The sequence below is a fragment of the Rhineura floridana genome, chromosome 22 (assembly GCF_030035675.1).
Source record: "Rhineura floridana isolate rRhiFlo1 chromosome 22, rRhiFlo1.hap2, whole genome shotgun sequence".
NCBI lineage: Eukaryota > Metazoa > Chordata > Lepidosauria > Squamata > Rhineuridae > Rhineura > Rhineura floridana.
Window position 1 is genome coordinate 11,198,707 of NC_084501.1, and position 20,227 is coordinate 11,218,933.

General features: G+C 52.3%; 1 protein-coding gene across 1 annotated transcript in view; it reads left to right on the forward strand.

Annotated features, from left to right (window-relative positions):
• Positions 1-3,767: 3,767 nt before the first annotated feature.
• KIRREL1 (kirre like nephrin family adhesion molecule 1) overlaps positions 3,768-20,227 on the forward strand; it is a 109,179-nt gene continuing 92,719 nt past the window's right edge. Inside the window, exon 1 of the mRNA XM_061606126.1 lies at positions 3,768-4,262. Coding sequence (XP_061462110.1) covers positions 4,205-4,262 — 58 coding nt within the window. The 5' untranslated portion in view covers positions 3,768-4,204. The remainder of the gene's footprint in view (positions 4,263-20,227) is intronic.

Genomic DNA, 20,227 nt, shown 5'->3' on the forward strand with positions numbered 1-20,227 from the left:
GGCCCTTTGAAGTCTCATCATTTGAGGGGGTGGGGGGAGTGGGTGGGAAGAAAGCAAGGGCTTATGGGCAGAACTTTGCGAGTTGGGCCCAAACTGAAATCAGGAAACTGCACAGGAGAGGGGATGCACAGAGCTAGCGGCATGGTTGGGGATCTTTTGCTTGTGGGCAGAGACTCTCTGTCCATGCCACGCCCTGTCCATGTGGCGAGTTGGTCACACTGGCAAGAGCCAGCGGTGGTGCGGAGTGTCGGACTGGGACCTAGGAGACCCAGGTTCAAATCCCCACTCGGCCATGGGGGCCCGTCGCTGTCTCTCAGCCTAACCTACCTCACAGGGTTGTTGTGAGGATATAATTGTGAGGGGGAGAACCATGTTTCTGTGCCACTTTTTACTCCTTGGAGGAATGGTGGGACAGACATGGAATAAATAAATAAACTAAATATTCGTGGTAGCTTGCCACATAGAAGAATTCCTCAGTGGCCACCACAGTGTAGGATGGTCTCCAAACTCAAAGGCCTGTTTGGGGGGAAGGGTCACTAGAAGGGGGAGGAGTTGCCCCTCACTCCCTTATCTTGGCATACCCTCAGCGCTGGACATTTCAGTATATCTCTTGTAGAGCAGGGCCTTCACACTGAGCGTGAGAATGCAGTCAACACCCGGGCAGAGAGGGACACATTTCGGTGCAGCGCAACTGCCTCTTTCCCCCAGCAGCCAGTCAGCTGCCTCCGGGAAGCCCACCAGTGGGGCTGGAAAGCAATAGCCCCTCTCCTGCTGTTGCACACACCTAGCCACGGGTTCCGATTCTGGGTCAATGTAGGCGCGTGCTGGCTCTGGTCTTGTGCAGTCTACCCTGGAAACAACCCAACAGAGGCACTTTGAAGTCCCACAGCCCACGGATCTGTTCTTAATTCACAAAGCCAAAAAAAAAAAAAAGGCACGTTCAGGATTAAGGAATACCTAACCTGTGCCAGTCCTGAGTTTGGACTCTTGTTGAGAAGCTTGCGAGATCAGGCCCAGCTAGCTGAGCATTCTTTGCATGAATCCTACCACCTAGCTCAGGGGCCACCTGTGGCCCTCCACATGCTGTTGGACTCCCATTAGCCCCCGGAGAGCATGGTCAACCCTCAGGGGTGACAGGAGGTCAGCCACTCCTGACGTCATCAGCTGGGGAGATCCAGGCTCCAATGAAGTTCACTCAGTGGCAAGTTCCCCGAGTAATGCCATGAAGATTAAGGACAGGGCTTGAAGTGTGCTGCATTGCTATTGTCTAATTGTATTATTTTAAACTGAGTTTGAATTATTTTAACTGTATGTATGAATGGTTTTAATACTGTAAATAGTTTAATTCTATTTTAATCTAGACTTTGGTATGTTTATAATTATATGCGTTCTTTTATCTGGAAGCCACCGTGAGTTCCAGTTTTGGAAAAAGGGCGGGGTAAAAATAATGATAAATAAATAAGATTAAGTGGGGCAGCCCTCTCCGCCCTGGACTCCCTAGAGAAAGGAGAAGGGGGATAATCAGGTGCTCATTATCCTAGACCAGCTTTCACTAACCTGGTGCCTTCTAGAGGTTTGCAGTTACAACTCCCATCAGGCCCAGAGATCACAGCTCTTGTTTTGTGGTTCCCAGACATCTGCAGACTGGCAAACAGTGGGCTAGATCTTGCAAGCGTCTCTGTTTTATTTGGGACAGGGGTTTGAGCCGAGTTTGTACCTAATGCTGTCCTATTGGCCAAATGGTCTCAGAGCCTGAGGAAAGACGCATGCTCACTTTTGTAGGGCGAGAACGGCCGGGCCTTCAGCCGGCCCCAAAGTCACGCCTTTTCCTGTTCCAGATGTGAGATGCTCTGCACATGCTTGCTGATGCTTGTTCTCTCTCCCCCCCCCATCATCCTCCAGGTGCAAATGAAAAACTGCACATCTAGCAGTTTCACAATTCGGAGAGAATCTGGTGGCATAGCACATCAGTTGTGCACGCTCCAATGTGAAAACCGAGCACCAAATGTTGGGAAGGCTTTAGGGTAAGCTGATCTGGGAGGTAGCTGGAAGGGAGAGAGAGGGACTCGCCCTTGCAAGAGAGGAAATGAACTGTAAATTGTCTTCAGAACAAGGGGCTTGATGAAACCTCTGTGTGTATGTGTGTTTTAAATCTCTCCCCCTCCCCACAACAGCTTTGTTGTTTTGTCTGGAGGTTGATCCAGCCCCCCCTCCCAGAAGAGCCATTAAGAAAGGCTCTTCAACATGAAACTTCTCAGTCAGATTTCAACAACCCAGATGGTGCCTGAACGCCTCTCCCCCAAAGGATCTGGTAACTCCAGAACCTGATCCCAGGCGCCTTTAAGACACATCAAGTTCAACAAGATTTACTCCCAAGTAAATGCAACCTTTAAATCCTCAGACTGAGGCCTGATTTGGGTACCCCAGAGCACATTTTTCTGCTCGCCTGCAAGACCGCGCCAATTTTGGCAGCAGGAGTGCAATATCAGTGGGCTTACTCCAAAGCAGTACTGTAGTGGCAAACTCAGAAGTGCAGGGTCCTTTTGTGATAGTCAAAGCCGCACACACCCTTTTTTGCTGCTGGACTGAGAATGAGATCCTTGTTATTGCCTTGTCCCACAATAACTGATGTCCCTAGGAGCCAAGAAGCATGAAAGGAGGGAGTGTTAGCTACTGAAAAGAGTCTTCTAAGTGAATGATTCACATTCTTTCACTCTGATTGGCTCCAGTCCGCAGAAAAGGACAAGGAAGCATGTGAGAAGACTCTTCTCAGTGACTAACACACTCCCCTTTCACACTGATTGGCTCATAGGATGCTGGAGACATAGGGACCCTGCTTCCAAAAAGCAAGGGGTCTAAGACCCCCTCTGAGACCCTGGACAGCTATACTCCTGTCCTAAAGTAACTTCTACGGAGTTCACGGGGGCTTCTTTCCACATGAGTTATCTGTAGGTCGCCCTCTTCAGCTAAATCTTAACCCTCTCCTAACTGGGCACAACAGCTGTTATTGGTGGATTGGATGTTTTCTCCACTTCTTCTTGAAGGAGGCACCAGACCTGTGCGTCCTTTACCTGGGAGTAAAGTCCATTGAACTCAGTGGGGCTGTTTCCCAGGTAAACATGCTCAGCAAGTCTGCAATCCTGTGCATGTTTATCCAGGGAGACCCTCTCTCCCCCCCCTTTAATTGGCTGGAACTTCTGAGCCAACCCGCCAAGAAGGGTCAGAGGGCAAGTTAGCGGGTCTTACTGGGGTGCCCTGCAGGGCTTGGCTTCTGCCTGAGGACTGCGGCTGCCCGTTGAGATGCATCTTAGGCATACTTTTCTTGGTGAGAAGTCCACTGAGCTGTCAGACGTGCTCCTGAGCAGACCCTCTCAGGTGCTCACACCCCCTGAACGGACGCGTTAGTTAGGCAGGTGACTGGGGTGCCATTCTGTGAGTCACCAAGGATGGGGGGACAGCTGTGGTCCTCCAGAAGTTGATGACTCCACCTCCCATCGTCCTCAGTCGCTTGAGGCTGATGGCGGCAGCAATGCAACAGCTTGCCTTCCCCTACCCGTGTGGCCAACAACCAGGGGTAGCAATGGGCACTGCTGCCTGGGAAGGCAGCGAGCGCAGTGGCCGAGAGCGCCGGCTTTGCACGCAGAAGGCTCAGTCCCGGCATCTCCAGGAGAGCCGCTGCCAGTCAGGGCCGACAAAGCTGCGTCAGATGGACGCCAGCGGCCCCGCCCTTGGAAGAAAGCCGCTTCAGGTGTTCCAGATGAAGCCCGTCCTTTCTTCGCAACCACGAGGACTGGAAACTTGCTTTCAATGGAGGCAGCTGCGTCCGTCGCTGCGGCGGCGGGGCCGAGAGGAAGCCGCTCTCTCCCCTGAGCCGCGTCCGCACGAGGGAGAACTTTGCCCAAGTTGGCGAGAGCTTTGCGCCCTTTCTCTCCCGGAGGCCAATTCGGAGCGCGCCGGTCCCTCCCCCTCGCTGGCTCCTTCCCTCTCCCAGAGTGTTTCCCCCCCCCGCTTTTCCTTTCCCTCCCCTTTTCTCCCTCCTTCCCTCCCTCCTTCCTTTTTTGCGTGTGGCGAGGAGGGGCCGTCGAAGGCGCCGGAGCCGGAGCGGAGCGAGCGGAGCGGGCTGGCGTCCCCGCCGGAGATGGTGCTGTAGGAGGCCCGGCGGGAGCGAGCGAGCGCGGAAGGGGAGCCCGGCCAGCCGGGAGCGATGCTGGTCCTGGCCGTGCTGTGGGTCTTCACGGGAGCCGACGCCGCGTTCGCCCAAGGTAAATCTGCGGCCGGATTCAGAGCCGAGGCACTGCCTCGACTGCCCCGCGCCGAAGCCCAAAAGTCCGCCGGGGGGGGGTTGTCGGGGCGGGTGTGGAATTTAATTTTACGCCAGGGGGGAGGGACAAGAAACTTGGCAGACTGTGGTGGGGAGCTTTAGTCGAAGTGAGCAGCGAGTGCCAGTCTCCCCCCCCCCCAACGTGAGCCTTTCCCACGGTCTTTTCTTGTGCGTGCGGGTCTGGGTTCGCAATGCTGATCACAAACTGGGGGTGTGCAGTTGGGTAGATGGGCTTCGTGGCTCCTACGGAGAGGAGTTTGCGGAGGGGTGGGTGGGTGGGTGGGAAGAAGAGTTTCTCTCCTCCTCGCTTCGGATTTGCAAGGGGGGAACTCCGCCAAGCAGATGGTTTTTGGGGTAGCGGATCTGTTCAGATGGGCCCCGATTCGCTGTGTGTGAGAGCCTGGAAAGGCTCCAGGGGAGGAGGGATCAGCCCTGTTGCCCCCCCTCCACCTCCGTGGGGTCGAAGTTAGTTGCATGCCGACGGAGCGCCCCCCCCATGGATTCCAGCCCAGAGCGGTGGATCAGGCCCGCTCTTGGCTTCTCTCTTCTCATTTGCAGCCACGTTTTCCTTCGATTTTCTCCCCCCCACACCCGTCGTCTTGTGTTCCGTGGGGTTTTACTCCAAGGCAAGGGGGCCATTGGGGTTACTCGGGAGTAAGAGGAGGTGAACTCCGGGAGAGAGCGCGGGACTGGGGGTGGCATCCCACATTAGTTCTAATCAGGGTAGACCCGCTGAAATGAATGGGCCGAAGTGAGCCGTCTTGGTTGATTGTCTTCTATGGGTCTACTCTGAGTAGGGCCAACTCTGGAGGCAACCCTGACTTCGGAGTCGGTTGGACCCGGATTGCGCTGTGCGGAGGGGGGGGTCGGAGGAGAAAGGAGGAACAAGACTCCCCCCCCCGAAAGAAAGCCCTCCTCCATTCTTCCATCTCCCCTTCCCCGAAAGAAACAAACAACTCGTTTGGGGCTTGAAAGCCAAACTATCTCCGTGTAGGGTTTTTTTTTTTTTTGCAGAAGTTGATGCTGAAAGGATTCAGAAGGCCTTGATGAGGGGAGGGGGGGTGACGCTGGCTCTATGGAGGGGCGGGGGGGACTAGAGGGTTGCGGCGCGGACGGAGAAATGCGCCCTAGTTCCTTTTTCCCAGGTTTGGAGAATTAAGTAAAGTTAAAAACGAACCTCATTGGGGGAGAGAGCGGGGAGGGGTCACTCCGTTGGGATAAGGCGGATTTCCTAGACCCCCTCGCCCAAATCCCACCTGATGGGAGAATTCTTTGCGAGACCCACATAAAGGGGGCCTGGAGGGCAATGTTGAGGTGTTCGCGCGCTCCTGCGGGCGGTGTGACGTGATTGTGCGCGCGCCCGCCTGGAAGGCTGTTGGGGAACCCAGAAATGTGTCCTGTGGCAAATGCCTGAAAATTAAACCCCAAAGCTAAATGGGGGGGGGAGAAGAGCATGGGGCGACTGGCGGCTAGTGACGATTTTGGGGAGGGGCGGTGAGAGGGGCTGGGTTGCACCAGCAGTGGGTGTACCTCATTTCCTCTCTATGTCTCCCCCTAAAATCTGCAGGGGGGGGCTTTGTGGAATTCCTGAGTACCTTCCCTCCCCCCCAGTAGCCTGCTGGGCTGCTGTTGCAGAGGAAGCCTACAAAGCAGGCTGGGAGGAGAGAGATGGGGGGGGGGCTTTGGAGCTCCAGTGATTGTTCCACACAGAGTAGATCTTGAGGGGGAGGGGGAGGGAGACTGTCTGCCTGCCTTCCTCTCAAGATCGGGCATGGGGAAACCTCTGCCTCCATTGGTGGTGATGGGCCCCCAACTTCGCTTGCTCCTGATAATGGGCCTCGCTCACTGGGGCATGTGGGAGTTGGGGTCCTGACAGCATCTGGAGGGGCCAGGGATGTCTCCTCAGCCCGCCTCTGGATGACCCTTCAGTTTTCTTTCCTTTTGCAACCTGGAGGAGGGTGGTGGGCGAGGGTCCCCTTTAGGCCTGGTCCCACAGTGCTCCAAACAAAATTCCACCTGATGGGAGGAAAACAGGAATTGAGGGGAAACTTACTGTGATGATTTCTCATCCGGTCTCATAAGCAGCTTGATGCAGTCAACAGTTACACAAAATACCTGTGCGTTCACTTGCAGGTTCCCCTCAGCTACAACCAGACCCTTTTTGTGGTGTGCATCGAAGCATTTGAGGCTCGCATTTCATGTGTGCTTTCTATGGCTTAAAGAAACATGTACAGGGTCAAGGGTTGCGGGAGTATTCGAGTAGGGGGGCAAGTGTCTGCTCTGGATTCACCCCTGCCCCTTCAATCTAAACCCTTCCTGGTTTCATTTATCTGAAACTGGTTTGTGAAGAGTGTGTGCTTGTTTGTTTTAAAAAAATCCATGAGGACCAGAAACTTGCATGGTGCTCTCATTGTTGTCCTGGTTTTGCTACAGGATGTTTGGGGTTCATGACAATAGGAAATGTGGCTTCTTGGCGTTTTCTTTTACCAGTTGATGATGATAATGACGGTGGAGCTGCTCAGAAAATGGTGATTCACTTCTGTGCCTTTAGTAAGTACCGTTGTGTGTGTCAAACCAACCCGGATCCCAGTTCCTTGCCCTGAGCAAACAGGCGCCAAACAATGCAAAGTGCTGGGCGCCATTGTGGAGTCTGGTGTGCCTGAACTCCTGCAGGTTTTCACCAGTCAGTGTGGGAAAACTTGACAAAAAGAGGAGGGGGTTGGCTTGCAGAGTGCAGCTCGTAGGAGAGGTCTAGGCGGCTGCCCAGGGTGCCGTTTTGCCCAGGGTGCCGTTTTGCACAGGGCTACTCCTTTGGCTGCTGTTTTGGACCACTCGGGAAGAGGAGGCAGCATCGGGGAACAAGGAGCGAGTTTGTGCAACTGTGATGGCCAAACAGACCCTCCACATTCAGGAGCAGTATAGCTTTGAATGCCACAAGCCTGGCCCTCGCCTCTGCCACCTGCTTGCCCTGTTGACCAGCCCCTGTTGGGAGCAGGAGAACGGGTTAGATGGCCTGACCCAGATAGGACTCTGCGCTGATGAGGGCCGTGACTTTCAGGGTGCAGCGGGTGTTGCCTGCTCTGGGAAGGTCAATGTGGGAGGCGTTTTGGGCCAGTGAAATTGGGCTTTGGAGATCTGGCACCCTGGAATCAACGCTCCCTGTCTGTCACCTACTTTGACTGCTCTTCAAGTTGTACGGATTGACAACGGGGTGTGTGTTGTTTTTTCGTGTCTGAGAGTGCAGGACTCCAATAGTGGAGCTAGGCAACAGCAGCAATTGTTGTGAAGTAGCAGCCATCATGTACGTGGATGTGGCCCCATCTGTGCTGATGAGCCCCCCTCCCCGAGTCATAGAAGGGGTTTGGCCCCTTACGCTGTGGGATCAGGGGGTGCTGATAAGAGACAACCCCCGGGGCAGAGTAGGACAAAATGTTTGGCTGCTGTGGTGGGTTGAGGGGTGTGTGTGAGACAATAGCTTGTACCTGGCTGAGTTTTACCTCGACTAGACCCGTTCAAATTAATGGCCCTAATTTCATCGTGCCTGTGAATGGTATTAAAGTGTGGTGTAGTGGTTAGAGCGTTGGACTGGGACTTGGGAGACCTGGGTTTGAATCCCCACTCCGCCATGGAGCTCACTGGGTGTGACCTTGGGCGCCAGTCACAGCCTACCTCACAGGTTCATTGTGAGCATAGAATCGGGAGGGGGAGAACCATATTTGTTGGCCCCCAGGAGCTCCTTGGAGGGAAGGTGGAATAGAAACGCAATACTCAAATAAAACAAAATAATTTCATTGGGTCTGTGCTGAATATGGCTAGTACTGGACACTGGGTGTGCAGCCCGGTTATGTCCATATTTCGTGCCGTTTGCTTAAAAAATAAAATGTGTCCTAGGATGGACTGGGGTGGTGGTGTCCCAGCTCTTTCAAAGCCAGGGAGGCGCTATTTAACATGCTGAACATTCCCCCCCCCCCCCCGCAAAGCCTCCTTTGAAGAAAGCGCTGCGTGTTGGTGGGGAGAGGAGGGTAGCTGGGACCTCTTATTGGCTGAGAGGAGTGTCTTCAAGAGGCTGAATTGGGGGAGGCCATCTCTTAAGCCCTGCCGCTCCTCTGTGACCACATTCCTCTTAATTAAAAGGCGGGGGGGGGGGAGAGAGAGAGAGGAGGAGGAGCCTCTTTGCAGGGCCAGAAGGAAAAATGAGTGGAAGAGGTTTTGTGTGTGTGTGTAAGGGCAAGGGGAGGAGGAGCCTCTTAGAGCTTGAAAGGCTCTTGCAAAATAGATAAGGATGGAAATTGATTGCTCCTTCTCCTCCCCCCTCCTCCTTACCATCTTGCCCATTTTGGGAATTTTCTGAATTATTGTGTTGTTTTTTTGAAGGGTTCTTTCGAAGCACAGGGAGGAGAGAGGTTTCCATTTATGCTGCAAAGGGTTAGAAACCGAGGGAAAGGGGTGTGTGGATCCAGTTTGGGTGGTGGTGGTGGTGAAATTACCTTTAAAACGGTGGCAATTTTTTTTTGAGCTTTAAAGGTTGCAAAGCGACTGATGCCATCTTGGGGGCACCATTTTTCTTCTGCTTCACCGGATGGTGGCTGGCTGGTACCAGTTTGGAAGGGCGGCCCCATTGATGGTGATGGCGCGAAGCCTTCTTGGCCATTGAGGCCATGATCCGCTCAGACTCTGCTTGCAGGCCAGTTGAAGATATCGTCTTGGTTTACAGTTCTTTTTTGGGGGGGAAGGAGGAGATATCTGGATGATGAGTAAAAGCCACAGGCCTTGAAACCAGTTTTGCATAAACCCAGCAAGTTGCCGTTGCCCAAATTCACTTCCAACCTTTGGGTAGGGGTGGGGCATGTGGGGCCCCCTCCATGGTTCCAAGGCCACAACTCCCATCATCATCTCTGGCCATTGGCGATGCTGGCTGTTGGGAGGGCCACAGATGTTTCTCCCCCCCTCCTCTTAAAATTTCAGTTCCTTGTGTTTGCACAAATACCCAGCTAAGGTATTGCGTGTGTGAGGGGTGTGATTCTGAGTTGATAGAAAAAGAGAGGGCAATAGCAGGGGTGAAGTGGGGGGGCAGGCACGTGTGCCTGTGATGCAAGGAGTGGCCGTAGCTGTGTGGTGGAGCACCGACTTGGCATGTGGAAAGTCCCACGTTCCCAGGTAGGTCTTGGAAGAGGCCCTTGCTTGAAACCCTGCATTGCTGCTGCCAGTCACTGCAGACAGTACTGAGCTAGCTGGGTCGGCAGAAGACACCTTGCTATGTTCTCATTTACATCAGTTCTTATTTCACAATTATGAGGACTAGAATCCTGCTTTATTTTTTTTAAGGCTCAGGGCCGTAGCTCAGTGGTCGAGAACCTGCTTTGCGCGCAGAACGTCCCCAATGGCGGCATCTCCATGGAGGGCTGGAGATGTCCCCTCTTTCTGAAGCGCTGGAGAGCTGCTGCCAGTCATGGTGGACAGCACTGAGCTAGATGGACCTCGAGGGTCTGACTCGGTGTGAGGCCCCTTCCTCCCCTACTGTGTGTGATCCCGTTCGCTTGTGGAACGTGGACCAGAGAGAATGTTTACTGGAATTGTGTGTGTGGGGATATGGATGAGGGGTGAGAAATGAGGTGGTGTGCGGGTGGGGGGGTGAAGAGACTGGGAGGATGTGCTGATGGTTGCCCAGAGACTGGGGAGAGAGGGGGGGTATGTGTGCGCGCATGCATGCGGGCATGGTGCTGCTGTTGCCGGATGAACTTCATCACTCTTCATTTTTCGCTAAATAATTTTCTGTATTTTATCTAAATGAAAGTCATTCTTCTTCCCTCCTCCTCTTCCATCCCCGCCCCCCCCGCCCTCTTTCAATCACCCGGCGGGGCTGCTTTCCGCAGCGGCATGTCACAAATTGAAATATTCATTCATTTTCTGAGCCCGTTCTCTCTCTCTCTCTCTCTCTCTCTCTCTCTCTCTCTCTCTCTCTCTCTCTCTCTCTCTCTCTCTGCGCTTGGATTATTTTTCATTTTTTGTCTTTGTTCTGGGGAAGGAAATTTAAAATGGAAAAGATTAAAGCTAATTGTCAGAGGGGAGGGACACCCATGTGTGTGTGTGTGACAGAGAGAGAGAGAGAGAGTGTGTGTTGTTTGAAGGCCTGGCAAAACTGGAGCCAGAGGGATTGTGTCGCAATCTAGGGATACCAAGCAGGCTTTGCTTCTGCTAGACCTCAGAGTTGCCACCTTCTTTTTTTGACCTCATTCCTCTGCTGTTTTACAGCAGTTGGACATTCACAAATTTAGTAGGTTGACCCTTTTTCTACTCCAACATAATTTTATCTCCGTGCAGGGGTGTAGTTGTCCGGGGTCTTATACCCCTTACTTTTTTCGTAGCAGGGTCCCTATGTCTCCAGCATCCTATGAGCCAATCAGCATGAAAGGGGAGTGTGTTAGCCACTGAGAAGAGTCTTCTAACATGCTTCCTTGTCCTTTCTTGCTGATTGGAGAGAATCAGAGTGAAAGGAGGGGAGTCAGCCACTGAGAAGACATTTCTCAGCAGCTAACACTCTCCCCTTTCATGCTTATTGGCTCCTAGGGACATCTGTTTTTGTGGGAGAAGGCATTAACAAGGATCTCATTCTCAGCCCAGCAGCAAAAAAAGGAGGGGGGCATATGCATGGCTGTGACTATCAGGAAGGGACCCTGCACTTCTGAATTTGCCACTACGCTACTGTCTCCATTGTGCAAAAAAAAAAAGTTTGGCTGCTGTTAAAGGCAGAGGAGCAAGGCCAGAAAAAAACATTGGCAACCCTGCTAGAGAGGCAAATACTCTCTGGGACTATCACAGTGGGAGGTTTTGATATCTTGTTTGAGGGGCAGGAATAGCTGGTGAGCTATAGTTCCCAGATCACCCCCTCCCTCCATAGCGCGTGGGATGGCTGGCTTCTTTATGATGCAACTAGTCACCTGTAACTGGTTGGAATTGTGTCTAGGCTAGGAATTGTGATCTTGCTAGCTGGAGAATGTTGGTTCTTTGGGGGCTGTTGATGGGCTCCCACGAATATAGGCATGCATTCACAGGTACGCTAGCAAACATTGTTGTGGGCCTAAGAAGAGCTTTGCTGGATGGGAGTGCATCCTGCTTCCTGTAGCTGCAAACCAGTTGCTTATGGGAAGCCCGCCAGTGAGGTTTGAAGGCAGCAGCCCTTTCCTGCTTGTCCTCAGCAGCTTCTGAGGTAGACTGAGCTTATCCATGGAGGCCCTCTTTTTCGGACTCGTTAGCTTTCATAGACCTCTTCTGTTGCTCTGTAAATTTGTCCTGCATCCTCTTTTAAAGTCCCCTAAGCCAGTGGCTGCATCTTGTGGCCATGGGTTCTGTAAGATAACTCGTATCAAGTTCTGCCTTTTGCCTGTCTTGAATTTGCTGCCGGTTTGCAAGATAGCCCAAAACCCAGATTTGAAGGAGGTGGTTGAATGGATCAGTGATGTGAAAACTCTCTGTGTGGTGATTGTTCTCCCTTTATTCCAGAGCTGTTTCCTGAGACTGAGTTTTGGCTCTGGCTTCCCATCTTTCTCACAATGTGTCATTAATCTGTGGAACTCATAGCCACAAGAGGTGGTGGCCTCCCAAGGGTAAGCGTTCACCGGAGGGTTTGCGAAGAGCCCACCTATCAAGTGGCTATAAGTCTGGAGGGTTAAACAGAACCTCCATGGTCAGAGGCCGTCTACATCTGAGAGCCAAGAGGAAAATTCAGGGAACGGCTTTGTGGTTGCTCCTGGCTGACCGCTCTTGGAATCAAAATGCTGGGCAAGATGGACGCTTGGTCTCACCCGGCATGGAATAGATGCTTTCCTATGGTAAATTAAATAGCCCGTCCTCCTGCTGTCAACTAAGGTAGGCAAGAATGGAACCCCCAGCTTCAGAAGCAGTCAGTATACCTCGGGATGCCACAGAACACAGGGAAGGAACATTGCCTTCACATCCTGTTTCTCTGCGGTTTCTAAAAATGGCTTCGCTGCTGTGGATTGGATGGTCTGATCTATCTACATCTTTAACTTTGAGCTAGTGCACACCCCCGGCAGACATCTCCTCAGAACGGTGCCCCCCTTTTTGCATCCAATTCCACCTGCCTGGATCCTTGTGCAACTGCAACGAAAGCCCTCCCCCTCCTGCCCACCCCCTAGAAAAAGCTGCGTAAATATTGTGAGTGGCACGCCAGAGATAATGGCAGACTTGACTGCAGTTTGATTAGTGCTGTGTGGAAACTGCCAGTCTGAGGCCTGCCCACGCGGACCCCTTTGCCACTCACCTGCCACGGTCAGAGAGGAGGAGGAGGCAGCGGCAGCGGTGGAATGCCCTGCTGCCCTTACCCACCCACAGGCAGCCCTTTTTGGTGGGAGGGAGGGGAGAGTGCTTAGTTTCCTAGAGACCAGAGAGACACGGAAGGGAAACCGTTGGCTCTCGTCGTCTTGGTGAGCCCTCCTGAAGTTGTTGGGCCACAACTCCTGCTGTTGCCCTTGACCACTGGCCGTGCTGGCTAGGGCCTGCTGAGGCAGGAGTCTAGCAACATCTGGAGGACCACAGAAGTCCCCCTTCTCTTTCCCCTGTCTGCAGCCATCAGTCTATTCCTGGCCGCTGCTGCACTCTGTAACCTTCGGAGCAAGCACGGACAGGGCCTCTGAGCTTGTGCAGAGTGCCTTGGTCTCTTCCTGCTGAGTCTTCCCTCTCCCCCCCGCCACTTGGGGATTGGGGCTAAAGGCTCCCAGATGGAAGAGTGAACTTTCCAGCTAGATCTTGCATTTTTCCATCTCCTCCCCTCCAAAACGAAGCCTCAGGTTGACTCTCGGCCGTCTCTCCTCTCCCCATATCTGTGCTTGTCTTCCAAATCTCTCTCCCTCTCTCTTGTCTCTGTCTCACCGTGCGGTAACTGTCTGTCAATCTCCCTCTCCCCCCCCTTCACTCTTGTTCTCCTTCCCAATCAAAACTGATCTGGCAAAGAATTGCTCTCTCCAGGGATGCATCTTGCGCTCATCGCCGTGGTGCCTCTGTAGCGTTCAGGCTGGCCTTTGTCGAGGGGGCAGCCCATTCCTTTTGGAACCGGGGTGTGGGAGGCTAGGCCTTCTGCTCCCCCCTTTAGGTTTGCCGTGTGGCAGGCGCAGAGTCAACACCCTCGCTGGAGTTCCCCAGCAGAGGGTCTCGGCCATGTGTGGGAGGTGGGCGAGGGTGCCTCTGTCTTGCGTGCGGAGTGGCTTCAGCCGTAGCCCTCCCCTCTGCATGGGGCCGAAGGGTGCCCTTCAGAGGCTGTTGGGCCACAGGCTTTTCTGCCCCTAACCATTGGCCATACTGGCTGCAGGGGCAGCTGGGAGCCCAGCAAGATCTGGATGAGGCCAGACCTGTGGTTTTGTTAAAAAAAATCTGCATCCCGCACAGAGATCAGCATCATAAGGGAAAAGAAGGTGGCTTCAGAAGAGGTGCCACAGCGGCAAGGGACGCCTTGGGAGTGCCTGGGCCCCATGTCCGTCCCCCAGGTTAACAAGCGATGCATTGACTCGCCCCTCTGTCCCAAGTCTGGAGCCCTGAGTCGCTTGAGCCAGGTGGCGCCTCCCCCCCCAAAAGGCAGGCTTTGCCACACATCTTCTTACCTGGCTGTACTCCGGGGGGTCAGAGGAAGTCTGGGCGCTGCCCTCTCAGGGCAGGGGCTGCGGCTCAGTGGCAGAGCCCGTGCTTTGCATGCAGAAGGTCCCAGGTTCAGTCCCCAACGGCGTCTCCGGCTGGGGAAGAGATCCCCCTCATTTAATACCATGGAGAGCCACTGCCAGTCAGCGCAGACAGCACGAAGCTAAATGGACCCTGACTCAGTATTGTGTTTTTACATTTGTATGTTTGTTTTTAATGTTTTTAATTGTTATAAACTGCCCAGAGAGCTTCGGCTATGGGGCGGTATACAAATGCGATAGGTAGATGATAGATGATAGATGGATAGGGCGGCTTCCTATGTTCTAGTTTAAATCGACCCTTCGTTCAGAACGGTGAGGACTGGAAACTTGTTGTTTAGGGCTGTAGCTCGGCAGCAGAGCTCACATTTTGGAGGTCCCAGGTTCAAATCCTGGCATCTCCCAAGTACAGCTGGAGAAGGCCAAATGCTTGAAAACCTGGAGAGCTGCAGCTGGTCAGTTTAGACAGTATTGGCCTAGATGGACCAAGGGCAGCTTCCCATGTTGTTGTTTAAATCAACTTTTTACTCAGAACCCTGAGGACTAGAATCTCATTTATTTTAAAGGGAAGGGCTATATAGCACAGGGATGGTGGATGCTGGAGCCCAGGGGTACCTGTGGGGTTGGCAAGAGGGGCCCCCTGTTCCTGTGTTGCTCTCCCCACTCTGTTGCTTTTTTTTGCTGACGCTGTGAGTGGGAAAATGAGAGAGAGATGGACAGACTTGCCCGTCCCTGTCACTGGGCCAGATGTGTTGGGTGTCTCTCTGCACAGCAATAACTGCGCTGGTGAGTAAGTGCTGATGGGGTGATGATCCGGTGAGTGACAGCTTGGCTGGCTCCTTTTTAAGGTCCTGGGGGCATCCAAATCGTGGGCCTTTTCCTCTGACTAATCCTGCTCTGTCAACAGGTAGACATGCTTACGCACCACTTCCTTACCCAGGCCGGAGACACGACGAGACTGGGGAAGGGGTGTGGCCCTTTGGGGCTCTGGCCGCCTTATGAATCATCATGGCTCTGGTCTGGCGTATGCCTCCTCTCCTGTGTAGGGGTTGCTCTCTGCCACCCCAGACTGAGCCTTGTTCAGCAAAGCAGATGGCTAGATCCTGGGGGAGGGAGGAAGAAAGGGGGGCGCCTGGGCACTCTGTTGAGCGACTGGCATCTCTGCATCCATGTGCTGTCACTTTGCCTGCCAGGTGGGCTGGCCTTGGCACTGATGTGCTCCTCAGCTCGGGTGAAATCCTGATCCTTGGGGAAAAAAACGAAGTCTCTTGAGTGGGTAGAAGATAAATAGTGGCGTGTGTGTTGTTGTTCTTGCATGATTGCCACAAGCATTCTGTGTCAGGAGTAGGGAAACTTTTTTGGCCTAGGGCTGCATTCACTCATGGGCAACCATCTGGGGGCTGCATGCTGCTGGTGGGTGGAGCCAGAGCCAAAAGTGGGTGGAGCAACAGGTGTAGCTTATGGAGGGGGTGTGGCCTGGGCAGAGCCCCAAGGGCCAGATGGAGAGGCCTCTTCATGTGGCGCGTTGGATCTCTGGGCCTTAGGTTCTCCACTCTGGTTTAGATAGACAGTTACAGACAGATGCCTTTGTTCTGATTTGCTCTCACTACACCCCTGTGTGGTAGGCCACTGTGGTTTCCCATTTTGTAGATGGAGGACTGGGCAAAGGCTGCACTATGAAGAGTCTGCAGCAGAGGAGAGACTCGCAGTTTAGTCCATTGTTTGCTGAGAGTGCTCTGACCCTCTCCAAATGGAAGCATGTTTGCCCTTCCCCCGTCCCTCTATCTGAGCGTAGATGGACCTCCAAGGGGCTCCAGCCCAGCCGAGCAAATTCCTTTTTCTCCTCATCTCAGCGCCAGTCTCAGTGGGGCTATTGTCAGAGCTCAGCCACCCGTGGCAGTGAGCCGCCAGAGAGGGGTTAGCTGGGGCTACAGGAAGAGCGGAATGGTTGTGGCTGAAGAAGGGGCTTGCCAAAGGGGTGACAAGAGGGGGGGTTGGGTTGCATTCTTTTGCAGGGGCCTCACAAATGGGTGGGGCGATGGAGGGGAAGAGCTAGACCCGTGTGGGTGTAAATTTGGAGAGTGTGTTTGTAGGCGAGGGATAACGGGGAAAAATTGGGTGTGACCAGGAAGAAAATAAAAGCATCCTCAGCCAAGCCAGACCCAAGCTGAAGACAGAACTTTGGCTGGGAAGTTGGGCCTCGTGGTGAAGATTTTGTGGGAGGGCTGAGCGGAAGCCAGGGGTGGGAGGAATTCTTTGGCCCTTGTGAACGTAGACGCAGAGACTTAAAAAAATAAATAAATAACCCAAACTAAGAATTCCAACACTCACAATCTAGGGATAGTTTCATTTATTTAGATGGCTATATTCAATGGGCCTACTCTGAGTAGAAATGAATATATTGTAGGACAGCTTGCACAAGACTGTTATGATTGAACATTTGAGCAAGCTTTTAAATTTGTGGGTTAGTTGTCACATCTCTCTCTCTCTGTGTGTTAGGTTTAAACCAGCCTTTGCCAACCTGCTGCCCTCCAGATTCTTTAGACTACAACTTCCATCAATCCCTGTGGGCACATTCAAACCTAACTCCAGTTGGAGATGTCTCTGCTGTATTTCATTTATTAAGCAAACCTCCATACTCTTTTAGCTCCCAGTAATGCCAAGAATGGTTGATCAAAGGAGCTCCTGTCCAGGACATAATGAACTGATGTGATTTACTGCCCTCAACATCTGGTACAAGCCCAGTGGCTTAGACGGCTTTTAGCTTCGTACAAGAGGGGAGAGGTCTGTCAAGGCGGATTAGCGTTGACAGCTAAAGGTGGCTTCTGTGTCCAGAGGCAGTCTACCTTGGAGTGCCGTAGTTGGGAAGGGATGTTCTTAACTCTTTGTGCCTTGCATTTCTGCTTCCCAGAGGCTCCCAGTTGCCTCCTGTGGGAATCGGGATTCAGGGGCTCTTTCTGTGGGTCTCCAACGGAGCACGGTTGCTTCCTTGGCAACCCAGAAAACCTTGCTGCTTTGTACATTTATTTCTTTGAACTGTACCGCCCCCTGCCTCCCTAAGGAGCCCAGGGTGGCACACATCAGAAATTTAAGAGAGTAAAATAAAACATTCAAAACGACAACGCTCACAGTAAATAATTGTACAGTTGTCATGGCCAGTGTCCATCACCTATCAAATGCCGGGGTGAACAGGAATGTTTTTAAATTACTCATGAAAGTCAAAAGCGAGGGGTAGCATTCCACAGATGGGGAGCCACCACTGGGAAGGCCCTGTTGCGGGTCAATGCCAGCCAGGCAGCAACCAGAGGCAGCACCACCAACAGGGCCTCCCCTCCTGATCGTAGAGCCCGAGACGGTTGATAAGCTGTTTAAGACTTTGTATGCTTGTACTAATACCTTGAATTGGGCTCAGCAGCTTGCTGGCAGCCAATGCAGTGCCTTCAGGAATGGCGACACCTGGCCCCGTTGGCCTGCCCCCTGATTAATCTAGCAGCTACATTATATGCTAGCTGCAGCTTCCGGACCATCTTCAAGGGCAGCCCCACACAGACCACATTACAGTTGTCTAAGCAGGAGGTCACTAAAGCATGGACGACTGAGGCCAGGCTATCCCAGTTCATGGACATCTGTAGCTGGCAAGCCCTAAGCGCTTATATGATTATATAAGCAATGTACTGTATGAGAACGTCTGCATGGTATTGGCAGGCCCTCGTTGCAGCCCCGGAGAATCCCAGCTTGAGGGCTGGATCTGCAAAGAGTATTATGCTGGGAGGGGGGTTGGGTCTCCCTGCCCATCTCCGTTCTGGTCCCTAAACCTTCCTCTAAAAGCCACTTAAGGGAATTGGGATGTGGTTGCAAGCAGCGTTGCCAGACCGCCTTGGGATTACAGGCTTTAACTCCATGCCTTATGGATGTGGCACAAGCGTATGGTCCAGCCTGTAAACTGTGTCAATTTCCCTTCGCTTCTGTTCCTCTGTGGGGCAGCTAAGAAGGAATGTCTCCTAGCCCCCTTCCTTGCACAAATAGTGCAGCCTTTTTGGACTGGGAGGGGCAGATGTGGAGGAAGGGCTAAGCTGTGAGGACGAGATAACTTGCGAGGAGGAATTTCTCCTGAACCCAGAGGGATGCCGGCAGGGCCCCATGGGGTCATTGCGTTTTTTTGGGGGTGGGGGAAGATTCTCTCTGCCCCCTCCACTATCATCTAAGCTTGTGTGTGTGTGTGCATGCAAACGATTATTTTCAGTTTGATTGCATTTTGCATTTTATTGATTTTTTTTTTTAAGTGAGCCCCCCAGAGGTCCTGGTTAATTGGGCTGTTTTGAAATGCCTAAATCAATTAATTAAATGAACTTTATAAGGATACCAAGTTGGATCCTCTGTTCTTCTCTTCTTCCTCCCCCCCCCTGCCCCATGGGGGGAAGGAAACTGATAGCTCTTGACTGGCTTGTCAAACAGAAAGAACACTCTTGTAGGAAATCACGAGGGTGGGGAAGCTTAGATAAATCATTGGAGAGGGGGAAATCAGCTTAATTTGTTGCCGCCGGAATAAAAGTCGTGCATTTGGATGTTAAGGGGTACACGTTGAAACCTGGGTCATGGTGATAGCGTTTTGTCTCTTATTTAGGGGGAAGTAGCCTGTCCTTGCAGTGATGTTTTCCATAAAACAGGCCTTTTCACCTGGTGCTGAAAAGATGTCAATTAAGCCACCAGGACGACCTCACTGCCACCACTGAAAAGGCCCTCTCCCTTGTCACCACCCTCAGGGCCTCCCTTTGTGGGGGGACCTGGAGAAGGGCCTCAGAAGATCTTGGGGGCTGGGGAGGTTCACAAGTGAATAAAGCATTAGTTTAAGGACGAGTCAGACTCTCGGCTCTGAAGAATGTCTTGTTACTAAGTACTCTTTGTTTCTTGTGGATCCTTCCTGCCCGATCCAGGCTGGCAAAATTTTATCTTCCTTGGCACGTTTCTCACTTGCTTGATAATCCTGAAACTGCACTCGGGAACCCGTGAGAGATAATACTGAGAGCCCCTACAGTTCTGGAAATAGCCGCTCAGATTTCAACAAGGGTGGTGTCCTTAAGACAATAAATGCCCCCCCCCCCGACTACAAATCTGGGGCTGCAGTTTGGGATGCAAGAACGTGACGTGGTTTCGTACGGAAAACGTCCTTCTGCTGAGTCAGCCCAGGCCTCCAACTTGCCCACAACTGGCTGAATCACCTTGGATGACTCCTTGAAAGTGTGGACTAAAACTTGGAGTGGATTCCACTGCCCCACCCCCCTGGAGCCGCCACTGCAGCAATGACTTGCCAAGATCACTGACAGCGGTCTGTCTGTTGAGGGCCGGATTCCCACAGTAGTAACCTTTTGGGGGCCGGAAGTGGGAGGTGGGAGGAGTCAGAGCCAGTGATGGGTGGAGCCAGAGATGAAAGAATGTTCTGGTTTATTATTTATTTATTGTATTGTATTGTATTTATATACCGCCCCATATATTCCGCCCCATAGCCGAAGCTCTCTGGACGGTTTACAATAACTAAAAACATTACAAACAAATGTACAAATTTAAAAACACATCTTTTGAAAACAATTTAAAACACAATTTAAAACAATTTAATTAGTCTGGAATAAAGCCTGTCCTGCTTTAGTCACAGTCCTACGCAAGTCTACTCAGATGTAAGCCCCACTGGTTTTGACAAGGGCCCCCTCCAGTCACCCTTTTTTGGGGGGTGTTTGTGATTATTTGTGCTTGTGACAGGGTCAGGGCAGTCTGTTTGCACCTGTGAAAATTCTGGGGTGGACGTACTGCTTTGTTTCCAGCTGGTGCATATCTCGTCACTCCCTGGTGAAAACCTGTAATTTTTCATGACAAATGTTCAGGGGTATGTGCGTGTCCTCCTTTTGTTGCACAGTAATGTACATTGGGGAACGACTGCGGAACAATAATTAAAGCAGAATGATGTGTGGATGGTCTGGAATAAATCCACCACTAATACACTCTTATTGTGTCAGTGACATGTTGCAGAAAACGTGTGCCCCCCCCTCCAAAAAAAAAAGACACCGGTCTGGAGGAGGTCAGCGTACTGTAGAATAAGTCTGCAGACAATTATTTTCTTTTTTAGTACAACAGGCCAATACAGTTCTTGTTCTGGAAAGCAAGGGAAAGCAATTCCTTTCCGGAGCAGCCTCTTTTCTCCCCAAGTCGTACAATGAGGACACAAATA